The 12,207-nt window shown below is 46.3% G+C and overlaps 1 protein-coding gene across 1 annotated transcript in view; it reads left to right on the forward strand.

Annotated features, from left to right (window-relative positions):
• The first annotated feature begins 8,819 nt into the window (after positions 1 to 8,819).
• The window catches only part of PRTG (protogenin), a 75,117-nt gene continuing 71,729 nt past the window's right edge, over positions 8,820 to 12,207 (forward strand). Inside the window, exons 1-2 of the mRNA XM_030955465.1 lie at positions 8,820 to 8,958; positions 9,620 to 9,922. Coding sequence (XP_030811325.1) covers positions 8,892 to 8,958; positions 9,620 to 9,922 — 370 coding nt within the window. The 5' untranslated portion in view covers positions 8,820 to 8,891. The remainder of the gene's footprint in view (positions 8,959 to 9,619; positions 9,923 to 12,207) is intronic.

Raw genomic sequence — 12,207 nt, forward strand, 5'->3', positions numbered from 1 at the left:
CTTAACTAGTGATAACTTTTTTCAGTGAGTTGTCAGATATGACAAACTATGCCACTTTAATAGAAGTTACCCAGGCCAGACCATGCCATGCCATCCCTTTGTCTGGAAAATCTGCTTTCTTCCTTTGCCTAAGTAAAGGAATTTCTCTGTAGAAGATATTAGAAATTACTTTCTAGCTGAAGCTCTAGTTAATGAGAATATATTTTATTTATGATGAACAGCTACAACACATTATTTTCTAGTTATGATGACTATATAATAAATTCAGTTTCAGAAAGTGTTTGATGGAGTCATGAGCTCCTCCATTCTATGTATTGCTTTCCAGCAATTAGTTGTCCATCGTTACTAGATTTATGCCTAATTAGTTGTTCATGCACTATTGCTTGCTGTAATGCAGAGTTTTAAATAAATGCCTGCCTTTCTATACAGACCTACAGAAATGGGCCCAAAACCAGGGGACTGAGAGGCTGTTCATTCCTATTTTGGTTCTCAGTCCAGTTGGTAGAGACATCCTGTGCTGAAAACTCACAGAATAATTATTTCACAGGTTAGTAAAAAGTAATTCTTTGTGCTTATCAGATCGTTATAAGTGCTTTTCTTAGTATAATTAAAGGTTAGCTATCAAAATGTGAGGTGCTGCTTCATCCAATATAATATAATTGAGCTCTAGTTATATGTAGCTAAAAATTATTATTTTGCAAATTAATTAATTTTGTTATTCTCCACACTGAGAATTTGAGATCTGACTGTAAGCTTTTCTAAGAACAGATTTTCATTTATATAGATGTCTACAGTTTTGTCAAGATAAGGTGAAGTTGAAATTTTGCATGCTTACATAGACCTGAATTTGAACAACATCTCGGTCACTTAAATGCTTTTCTGTACTGGAAAAGGTCCAGCTATTTAATTGACTCTGAAGGTGCAAACAGGCTGGATCAGTTGATCTCTCACTGGAGAAAGGAATTAATTTTGATCAGGCTGTATGTAATTGAAGCAGCTCAGTCAGTTGGTGTGGGGCTGCAGCTGGGCCGTGGTGGGAGTGGGCTCCAGGATGTCACTGGGGGTGTCCTGCACTGGAGGTGTTAACGGGGCAGGCTCCAACTGAAGCCAGCAGGAGTTTGAAAAGCCAGTAGGATTTGGAGGGCTGCTGTCTGTGTGTTGAAGGTTTGCTCTGGTTAGGCATCGTTCTTTGGGTGCTGCAGCTTGCTGAGGCTGGGTGGGACAGCCCGAGCTGCTCCAGATGGAACTTCCTCTTAGTGACTTGCAGTGGCCTGGTCCTCAGTGAGCACATTAGGCCAATTTAACTCCCTAACTTGTCATAACTGCCCCACACATATGGCACACATACTTTTTACTCTAGTTACTAAGCATGAACATTTTGGTATGTATTCCATATGTGTATTATTTAAACAATACAAGTTCTGTCATGTGCCAGCATCTGGCCTCTGTGGTCTTACAGAGGTGTCTGAACACAAATAACAGCAAAATGTTATTTAGCATTTAGCAAACATAATCCTGGGCTAATGATTAGCAGCACAGATAACTGGATAGCAGCACAGTTATACTAGGAGCAGTTACACTATGAGCAGCTTTAACTGCTGGTTGCTCTCCTGATACATTATGCAGCCATACCTGTGTATACCACACACTAAATTGAACCAGGGAATTAATTCCAGCAAAACAAAGCAAAAAAAGTTATGATTTGCCCCCCAAGTTATTTCTATCAGGATTAGTTCTCTTGGTTCCTCACTTGGCCACACAACCTCTTTGCAGCTGGCAGTGCCTATGCTGGAGTGGCAAGTGCTGAATTGCATTAAACTGGCGGCACCTGGGGATGTGCTTCCAGCAGAGCTCCTGATCTCCTCCTGCTCTGCTGTGCCTGAGCAGAGACCAGCTGGAGACCTAAGCCAGGTTACTAACAATGCAAGAGAAGGAGGAATTGGGGTGGGCTGCTTTGTTTCCCCCCAGTCCCTTGGGCCACGCAGGGCACTGTGATCCAGCTGTGTCTCCTGCCTTCATATCCTGTCCAGCACTGGCCAGACAGTTCTTCCAGAGTCTTTAACCAGGAGAGATCCCCACAGGCCCCCAAGTGACTCCTGCAGCCAAGCTGAGATAAAATCCCAGCAACTGCAGCTGATGGAGGCAGCAATTTGGGCATCAAAAGAAATCACCCCTGCAATGCCCGGCTTTTGGTTCCCCTGGGTTCACCCCCCTCAGCTCGCTCCTTGCACCCGGGTGTTGCCTTTAGCGGGTCAGGCCAAATTCTCAGCAGAGCCGTTTTGGTGCAAGTCACAGCTTTGTGTGGCCCTTCAAAAACATCTCGGTCTGCATCCCCAAAGCCTCCTTGTGCACAGGGGCATTTGCAGGCCGAGCCTCTGTGTGCATGTGAGGGGGAGGAGGTGGTGGGAACATGCCTTGAAGGCTTCAAATCTGTTTATCTTCACACTCCTGAGAGGCGATCGCTCTCCCGTGACAGGGCCGCGCGCTGGAAGGAGCAGCGCTGGCAGCACCGAGATAAACCCATGGGGCACAGCCTGCTTTGGCCAAGTGGCCTCTCCCTGACCAGCAATTCCTTATGTCTCTGGGAGATGAAATGGGACAAGAGCAGCAGGAAGCCTCCCCCAATCCTTCTTTTTAATAGTTCCTTGGGATAAATTGTAGATAAGAGGAGAGACCATGTTGTTAACATGCTGAGAATGCAAAGACAAAGGAAAGACAATCTTTCACAGCAAAAATAAATAGGTGTCTGTAGCACGGTATATTCAGCAGTGTGTCCAAGTGCTAGCTAACTTCTGACTTGCCTTGTTTTTCATTTATTTTATTTCTAATATTTGTTTTATCGTTGTAAACATATAGACAAAAAAAAGGAAGAAATTATTTGCCTGTTTCCTGTTGTAACAGCAAAATGAAGGTGACATATAGGGATGAAAGGAGACCATATTTCATGCCTGTTGCTGAACAAATAGCTGCAGAACAGTGGGTTATCATGATAAGCACGACAGACTAACAAAAAGCTGCCTCTGAGAGATTCCTTTGTAGATTGAAACATAGAAAAGGGTAACCTAGGAGATATTTTCTTTCTGTTGAGTTATTCTTGGTCTGATACTTATTGTATCGACCCAGTGCCTAAACACTGATTCATGGAAGATAGCATCAGAGTACAGTACTGCAGCATTTCCAGGATTTTGTTTGTTTCCATATTGGGGAAAGGGTTGAGAGGAGACTGTACTGAGCCAATTAAAAAATATATACATTGCAAATGCATTTTATGGGACAGCTCCCATAAAATGAGAGTCTCCACTTGCTGGCTATTCCTGTGCCTCACAATTTCTACATATGCTTAAGCCCTTTATGAAAATATTCTGTGTTTCAGTGTGCAAATTCCAGCTGCTGCTGCTGCCAGTCTGCTGTCACTTTGGTCCCGTGCCAGCCAAGTGGTGAGGACTTTTTTCCCAGGAGTGCTGAGCACCCCTGAGCTCAGAGGAAATAAATGGTGCTTAGCTCCTTGTTTGGAAGCCCAAGGTGGCCTGGCAGAAGTGTGCAGGCTCCCTGGCCTGGGAAATGTTCATGGTGGTTTGGCTGATCTGAGCTGCTGTCCCACACTATTGCCATACCTTCTGCTCCATGTTGCAACCCTTGGTGTTTCTACACCTAAGAGCCAGGTTAGGGAGATTAACCAGGAAAAAACAAGCTCTACTGAAAAACAGAAAGGCTTTTCTGGCAGGTTATGTCTTCAGAGAAATTCACTGAAGCAGAGGAGCATCAGCTGTGGCATGAAGGCCAGAAGAGAGAGCTTGGAGATGCAATAAATCCAAACTCCACACCAGAAAGTCTTTACACTGTATGTGAGGGCAAGAACGCATCTGGGATCAGGTATGTCCCTTTCTCTGTAGCTGTGTGGTTTGTTAAAGGTACCAACAAGATCTGGTGGCTTGCATCTAGGAAACAGCAGGCTGACTGACCAAAAATTGCTATTTTAGGTATTTTTCACACCTTCCAGTAGCAGCAAATGGGCATGGGAGTGCAAGGGAATGCACTTTGCCAGATCCCTGTGAGGTTGCTCTTCCAAACTGCCAGTGGTTACCTCTGGCAACAGGGGAGAAGATGGTGGGATGTCATCCATCTCCTGCTGAAATTCGTGGCAGGGTTCCTCTTCATTCTGGTGTGATGAGCCTTCAAGGGTGGGGGTAAACACTTGGAGGCTGCCTCTGGGGCACTGTGAAACAATCTGGCAAAGGTACACCACTGATTTGGGCCAATGAAGCACTGGAAGGTGGCTGGAAGGGGAAAAAAATGCTAATACAGCAAATAATTTTATTGCTTTCTCTTTGGAGTTGTTTTATGACAAGATGAGAACTGTGTTAAAATCCCTTTGTCAAGGAGTGCTTTTCCTGTACATGAAGGCTGCCTGGAGAGAAAGTTCATTAGCATCCCAAGGGCTCAGCCCAAAGTGTCCTTGCTCATCTGCTCATGGAAGGAGTGAATCTCGCTGAGAAGGCAATGGAGATGGTAACAATGGAGATGGTAAACCTGTACACAGGTTTAGAATGAAACAAGAATCTAATAAGTGACCAAATGTGCCAAAAGTAAACATTTTTATGATGGGTCTTAATAGAGTTTGTGTAACATACTTAAAATCTGGGAATGCAGTTGTAATTGGGTCAGGAGTCTGGCAAGAGAAACAAGTGTCTAAAGATGCCTACAGTGACACCAGATCAAAAACACTCGGAGCAAGAACTGTAAGGACAAAAGGGGCTACCCTGAGAAGAAGAGCTAATGACACCCTGCCAGGAGTGCAGTGTTGTGGCAGCCCCTTAGCTGGGCTGTGGGGACTCTGTCTGAAGGCAGAGCTGGCTGCTGCAAATTGCAGTAATTCCCCTGCAATTAATGGGTTTCTGGCAATTACCACTGCTCCCAGCCTGCCCTGGGCTGCAGCTCCTGTACTGCTACAGCCACACTCAGCTGCCTGTGCTGCAGGTATCCTGTGATGCCTGCAGCTCCATCTTCCTCCACACCAGCAGTGACACCATCAGAGCTGGAGGATGAGCTGGGACCTGGCACTGGGAGCTGGGAAGGGCTGAGCCTGTGGGGGACCAGGATAATGATTATATGTCTGTTTAAAAATGGATTTGGGCTCTGGGACCCCACTCCCACATCTTATGGGCTACAGCTAATTGAGGATAGTGATGGACATATTCCAGTGGGGACACTTTTAACTGCTGTAAATAACTCTCCCCACCTCTAGTTTCCCACCCAGAGGTGCTCATTCCCCTCCTTTTCTGTTCCATGACATTGCAGTGTTAGAGCACAACCATATGAAGCCAAAACAAGAGAAAAGATCATGTGGGCAAAACCACTTTCCCATTTCTGAGCTTGTTAGGTCGGGTGGGATGCAGCAGCGTGTGGGAACCCAGCTCCATCCATGCTGCTGTGACAGCTTTTTCCAGACCATAGGGATGAAAGAGCTAACATGATGCTATTCATTTTCTCAGATAGGGGTGAAATGCTCAGTGCAAAACTGACCACAGAATAAACAGGACTGTTTCTGGTTTAAGCTGAAGGAGGTGTAAATGTTCTAATGTCAGAAAAACTTGTATTCTAATGTGGAAAGAACTGCATTCTCCATCCTGGGTTTGGGGCTGCAGTGATCTCATAAATACAGAGTTCACATTGCAAAGGTCCAGTTAGTGAATTTCCAGCTTCTTTCCTTTTCCTGAGGCTGATACATTCCATCCTAGGGAAGACTCCTGGCTATCAGTTTGCTTTCTGGAGATGTTGGGAACACTTTAGACAAAGCGTTTAAAAATCACAATAATGAGATTTCATTCATGTTTGGAGAATCCCACTCTTTGGTTCATAATAGTACCAAAATTCTGGATTTTATAGCCCTAGCTCAGTTCAGCAGTCCTGGATGTATTGCTAGCTACCCATGGAGCAAAACATTGAGTCAGTTCTGTTCAAGTCAATCTGATTTTTAAAATCTTTCTTTCCAGGAAGCATATAGATCAGGATGGCCAGGGCTGAGGCTGAAATGCAGCATAAGGTAAATCAGGTTATTTACAGACAGCAACCTTGACAGCATGCTGTTGTTCCAGCTGTTAATAGCACTTCAGAGAGAGTTCTTATTAAGAAGAGTTTCAAAAACTGGGGAAGTTTGGATCACCAAAAATACAGCTCGAGTCAAGCAAAAAAATCTGTGCTGGTGACAGAAGAAAAATTACTAACTTGCAGCAAAGTAGGCATGGCTTTGTTTATGTTGGCTGCAAGATCTTGGGCTCCTGGACTGCCTTTCTGTCTTCCTCAAGATAATGCTTCTGAAATGGTTGGCCAAGTAGATAATTGTGTTCATTGGCTGCATATTTACAAATACAGTGTATGTGACAAAGTTACAACTGGCAGTGCCTTTAAACTGTGGTTCAGTGAGTTTATCAGTTATGTATGAATTTAGATATGTTATCACAAGTCTGCACTATCTCTTACCCAATTAATTACTGGGAAATGTGTTAAAATAATTAATCCTGACAAATTAAAGAGGGAGAGTTTATACTCATCTGGCTATTGAACTGCTTAGCTCTAGTAAGAATTGCATTACTTATTTTGTTAAACAGAAATGTGAAAATGAAAATATTGGTGTTTGTAGCTGCCCAGACACAGGCACAAGGAGCATTCCAGAGGGAGGCACTTCCTTTGTTAAGCCATTTAAGACAAATATTGCATTTGATCTCATGAGTCAAAATCTCCTGTTGGCACAGTGTAGTTTGGGGAGATGGTAAAGCACTTTCCTCATCACAGCAGAACGCAGCAGTGAGCACAGATGACACAGATAAGGCAAACCAGCCCGCAAGTAGGACAGGACTACAACTTGCTATCTCTTTGTTGGCTTTTATTTTGTCCCCTGATCAGCTAGACCAACTCCTCCTTCAAAAAGGGCTGGTGAATTGGGCAAGGAAGTGTCCAGTGCTGGGCAGCACAGCTCAGCCACCTACTCGTGCCTGCAGGAAGCAGTGCCAAGGTCTGCAGGGAAATGACCTTACATCTCCCAGGGACAGCTCCAGCCACTCCACCAACTGACTGAGGCATCTGGCATAGAATGTTACTGGATATTGCATTCTCTACTGTGGTTTTCATGTAGGTGTGCTGAGCTCCTCTAGTAAATCTCAAATGCAGGTCATACTGATGAACCAGAGTTTAGCATGCAGATTAAAGTGTGTTTACCATGAGAAAGAATGAATGTTTAGTCCTTAATGTCAAAAAATAATATAAACAAAACTGCTTGTGATTCTTTTTCACAGTTCACACTTTTCTGATTAGATAAATTAAAACACTGAGGAAAATTGAAAACTATTTGGTCATGTGGATCCTGTTGCTGTATTTGGTCCTATTTGGACACCAAAGCAGTGCATGTGCAGCTCTGCTCTGCAAAGTGAAGCTGTCTGGATGCTTTTTGGGTAAGTGATTTGCATGTAAAGCAAATATTTCCTAATTATCTTCCCTGAAAACTCTGCTTATGTATTTTTGACAAGTGAGGAAGGTGATGTAGATCAACCTGTGGCTTACATCACATTTTAGTAGTTCTGACTTTCTCCCGAAGACTTTCAGAGGAGTCACTGACTCAAGCTGTAGCCAGTCCTGGTGATGATGCAGCAGAAGGGGCTGGTTTGGCTGCCAGCTCTCAGCCCTGTGAGCTTTGCAGTGCTGGCAGGAACAAAAAGCAGTAAAAACTTGCCTGTCACTGAAGTCAGCAGCTCTCACAATGAATGCAAACATAGGGCAAATCTGCTGAGTAAGAAGATGCCTTCCTACACGGTAACTTTAGAAACTAAAAATCTGAACAGACAAAAAAAGACACTACAAATCGCTGGCTGCAAGCATGGAGTAAAATCAGGGGTGGAACTGAAAGCTTAAATGATAGTGGCGGCATCTGATGGTATCTCCCCTACACATTATCCAGGGGGTGCTGATAGCATAAATTCTGAAGCCATGTGTTCTGTTTAGGTTGCATTTTTGCAAGCTAGTTTGAGGCAGATGTAAACTTAAGGCTGTTTTCTGAGGATGTAAGTACAGGGCAGCTCATCCTCAAAAGCACAGCGCTGTCCCACGTGGCCTGCTGGAAGTGGTTTTATTGGTGCTGTAGGATGGGCTCAGTGAGAACTACTAACAAAATTGGCTTTTTATTTCTGATCAGTGCCCATCCTCAAGTCATTTGTCCGCCTGTGTGAGAGGCTGGTTTTATCTGGGTGTGAGGATGCTCTGGCACACCTGGGCAGTTGAGCATCTGCGCCAGGAAGTGCAGGGTCCAGTGCTCAGCACTGGTTCGGTGCTGTGGGCAGGGAGCTCTGGCACAGCCCTTGGGTAACATCGCGCCAGGTCCAGCGCACGTGTTGCCGATGCTCGCCACGCCGGTGAGCCGTGCGGTGTTCGGGGGAGCCCGGCGTGCCGGGGGAAGGCATGGCCGGCAGCTCCAGCCGCGGCTGGAAGGCTCAGCCCGCCGGCGAAGTTCCACAGCCGGCAGCGCCCGCCCGGCTCGGGGGTCGGCGGAGCTGCCGTCGGGTCCCGGTGCTGCCCGGAGGGGCCGCGTCTGCCGGGCCGCGCTCGGCCCAGATGGCCCCGGAGCCCGCGGCCCCTCGTGCGCGCAGCCGGCCAGCCCCGCCGCATTGTCCGCCGCGACCCCCGCCCTGCGGCCCGCCCCGTCCAGCGCCGTCCCTCCCTCCCTCCTCCGGCCGGCCCTGCCCCTCGCCCCTCTTCTCCCCAAAGGCCAATGGAGACGAGATGCGGAGAGTAGGGCCGGGACGGGCGCGCCGGGGCCGCTCCGTCCGTCCCCAGTCTCCTCCCCTCGCCCGCTGACCGGTGTGTGGAGCGGCCGGCGGGGCATGCCAGCCGCGTCCCGCTGAATGGCGCCGCTCCGCCGCCGGCCGCTGCCGCGGGCGCTGCTGCTGCTGCTGCTGCTCCCGCTGCCAGGTGAGTCCGGTCGGCCCGAGCCCCATTGTCCGCCCGCGCCCCGGCCCCGCTGCGGCCGCCGCACGTGGCTTTATTTATCCGGCATCGGCGGGACCAGCGGGGAGGGAGCGGGAACCGGCGGCGGCTCCGCGCTTTGTTCGCGCCGCGACGGGGCGGGGGGGCGTGAGGGGCGCGGGCGGTGCGCGGCCCCTCCGCGCTCTGGTGAGAGGTTTTCGCTAACGATTCCTTGTAAAATCAGCCTTTTTACGACGCGCCCCGCTCCGGCTGCTTTGGCAGGCTTGTAAAATTAGCGAGCGGGCCGGGCGGAGCGGTCGCACCTGTGTGGCCGTCCCGGCGCTGCGCTGCCCGCGGCCCCCGGGTTCACCGCGCCCCCCGCCCGTGCCGTGGCTGTTCCCGGTTCGGTCGCTGTGGAAGGCGCTGGTTCTCTGGCTCCTTGGCTTTTTACAGCCCGGGGGCTTCGTGCCGCGTGGAGTCAGTACCAAGTTTCCCCAGAGTTGTCCGAGTTGGGAGCGCTCGGAGCGTGTGTGATAGCGATGGCTTCACCTCGTGCTGTGGGGATGACTTGCAGCTCACAGTGCGCTGGGTAACTTGCATGTCTCTGCTTACATGTCTGTCCTTACACACAAAACCAATTTCTTTTTTTTTTTTTTTTTCCTCTTAGGAGTGTGGTGCTTTAGTGAACTGTTTTTTGTGAAAGAGCCTCAGGACGTTACTGTGTCAAGGAAGGATCCGGTGGTTTTAGACTGCCAAGCCCGTGGTGAAGCTCCTATAACTATTACGTGGCTGAAAAATGGAGGCAAAGTGTCTGAAAACGAACGGATCTACACTTTATCCAATGGCTCGTTGTATATCAGTGAGGTAGAAGGAAAGAAGGGAGAACTGTCTGATGAAGGATTTTACCAGTGCTTAGCTCTCAACAAACATGGGGCCATTCTCAGTCAAAAAAGTCACCTCACACTAGCAAGTAAGTCCCAGCTCTTGTTTTTTAACCTGTTCCTGAGTTTGTGGCAGCAATTCTCTGAACAGCACACAGCAACCTATTGTTTCGATTGCGTACTTGAAAAGTTAAAATGCAAAATTATAGAGTAATTCTAGAGAACCTTTATTTCTTTTTAAATGTATAAAGATTATGGGAAAAACTTATGGAGGTCCCCTTTTCAGTTCCTGATGTGGCAGAAGTGGCACGGGCACCTGTGAGACCTCTTGGGCAGTGGTGCCTTGTGTGGGCGGCTTATGTGTGTCAGTAGCCTGGAGCAGGTGGTGATGTGGAGTCATGCTGACCCAGTCCTGGGTCTGGTTTCCCAAGTGCTGTTCTAGCAGCTTTACAAGGGTTATCTACAGATCTGATTAAAAAAAAAAAAAAGAAATTCCTTGTTCAGTAGCTTGACGTTGTGTTGTGCCATCTTGGGGCAGGGTGGAATGATTAATGTAGATGTTTATCTCTGGGAGAGGAAAGAGGAGAAAAGTTTTCTGGGCAACTGTAAGGCCTTGCTTTTCTGACTTGTGTTCAGCCAAGCAGATGTGGGTGCTGTCCCACCTGGTTCCTCTGGAACCTCCCAGAAGGGCCTGTTATGTGGTTCCAGTGGGAAGGGAGAGTTGCATTTCTGGAGTGACTCCCTACTGCTGGGTGAATGGTGAAGGAAATAGTTGTGTCTAAGTGCCTTTATGGCTTTAACAGACTGACCCCGGGTGTTTGTTGCCCTCTATTTTCCTATCATCTTTAAACATTGAGCAAGAGATGTGTGTGAGGGACGGAATGCTGTGCCTTTTTCCATGGCAGAGCAGAGCTTTGCCACTAGACTACTTCTACAACGTGATCTCCCTTTGCTTCCCAAAAGTACATGGGAATGCACTTTTCAAAGAAAAGTAAATTTTGGCAAAGTAAAGAAAACTTTCATTTCAAAGAAAGTATAACACAGAGAGTACACAGTTTATGTAGTCTTCTCATGTTCCCTCTATAATGGGACTTAACTGATGAACTTAATCTAATAGGAAAAGACTTCCTATGACCTCTTCGACCCTGTTCTTAGTAGCAAGTTGAATAAAACTAGTGCTGGTACCTCGCTGAAAACCTGACATTGATTCTAAGTTGCAGCTTTTACTAAATTCAACCTGAAACTAATTAATGAAATTGGTATATTGCATTACATTAAAAAACGTGTGAATGTTAACATTTGTTAGTTTCTTTCTGTGTGCTACTCGCCTGATTCTAAATACTGTCCACGAGATGCCCCAGGAAGGTGTGAACAGCCTTGTTCAGTGAGCCAGAGCACTGGGTGGTTCAAAACCACACTGGAAGCAGGTGGCTCCAAGTGAGTGCTGAGTTTTCACATGCTGTAAGAATGTGAAACTCTGAAGTCTCAATTTCAAAAACCTGCCTACATATTACTTTTTATCTTGCTCATGTACAGGATTGAAAGACTAAGTAATTCATGGGTGCTTTTGGTAAAGTGGTGAAAAATGAGGTATTCCAATTTTTAACATTTAATCTCACTAAGTTTCAGAATATCAGCATGATTAAAAATTAGACAAGAAAACCCTCCTAAAGAGGATAGGATTTTTTTTTGTTGTTAACCAACATAAAGCTAAGCAGTGGCTGATGGATTCTGTGGGTAGGACTGGAAAATTCAGGGCTACTTTATATTGGAGACATTGCAGAATGAGCGCCATGCTAAATACCAGAGAACTTCTGGAATAGTACAGAGCACTATAGTAGAATAGCTTGGTAATGCAATTGTAGTATTTGATTTTATTCAGACAATGGTGGACTTCTGTAAATATTTGTTTCTCACATGCACATTATTTCATCAGAAAGATGGTTTAATTATGCTGATTTTCACCAAGAAAGTCTTGTGAATTTATAGATTGTGTGCTGTGGAGTGAGATTCTTGTTTTGCAGCCCTTTTTTTTCTTCCCTCCCCTTTTCTGTAAGACTGTGACAAAAGGTTTCTTTTTCTTGTTTGAATACTTGAAAGGCTTTCTATGGCTGTTGGAGAAAACTGGAAGAGATAGCGGATCCATAATGATCACAGTAGGTGTTGTTGACTTAGTGATTAAGTGGTTAACTAGTGGCCAAACATGAAGTTATCCTATGTAGCAGTCTCTTCTCTTTAGTCATGCACCAATCTGACCCGTTTCAGAATGTCATCTTTACTGTAAAGCTGTGAAATTGGGCAATAATTTGTATTGTGATAATTTGGAGCCCATAAAACACGTGCAAAATTAGTTTTCTTTCTCATTTTCACAGTG

This window comes from Camarhynchus parvulus, chromosome 10 (assembly GCF_901933205.1).
Source record: "Camarhynchus parvulus chromosome 10, STF_HiC, whole genome shotgun sequence".
Classification (NCBI taxonomy): domain Eukaryota; kingdom Metazoa; phylum Chordata; class Aves; order Passeriformes; family Thraupidae; genus Camarhynchus; species Camarhynchus parvulus.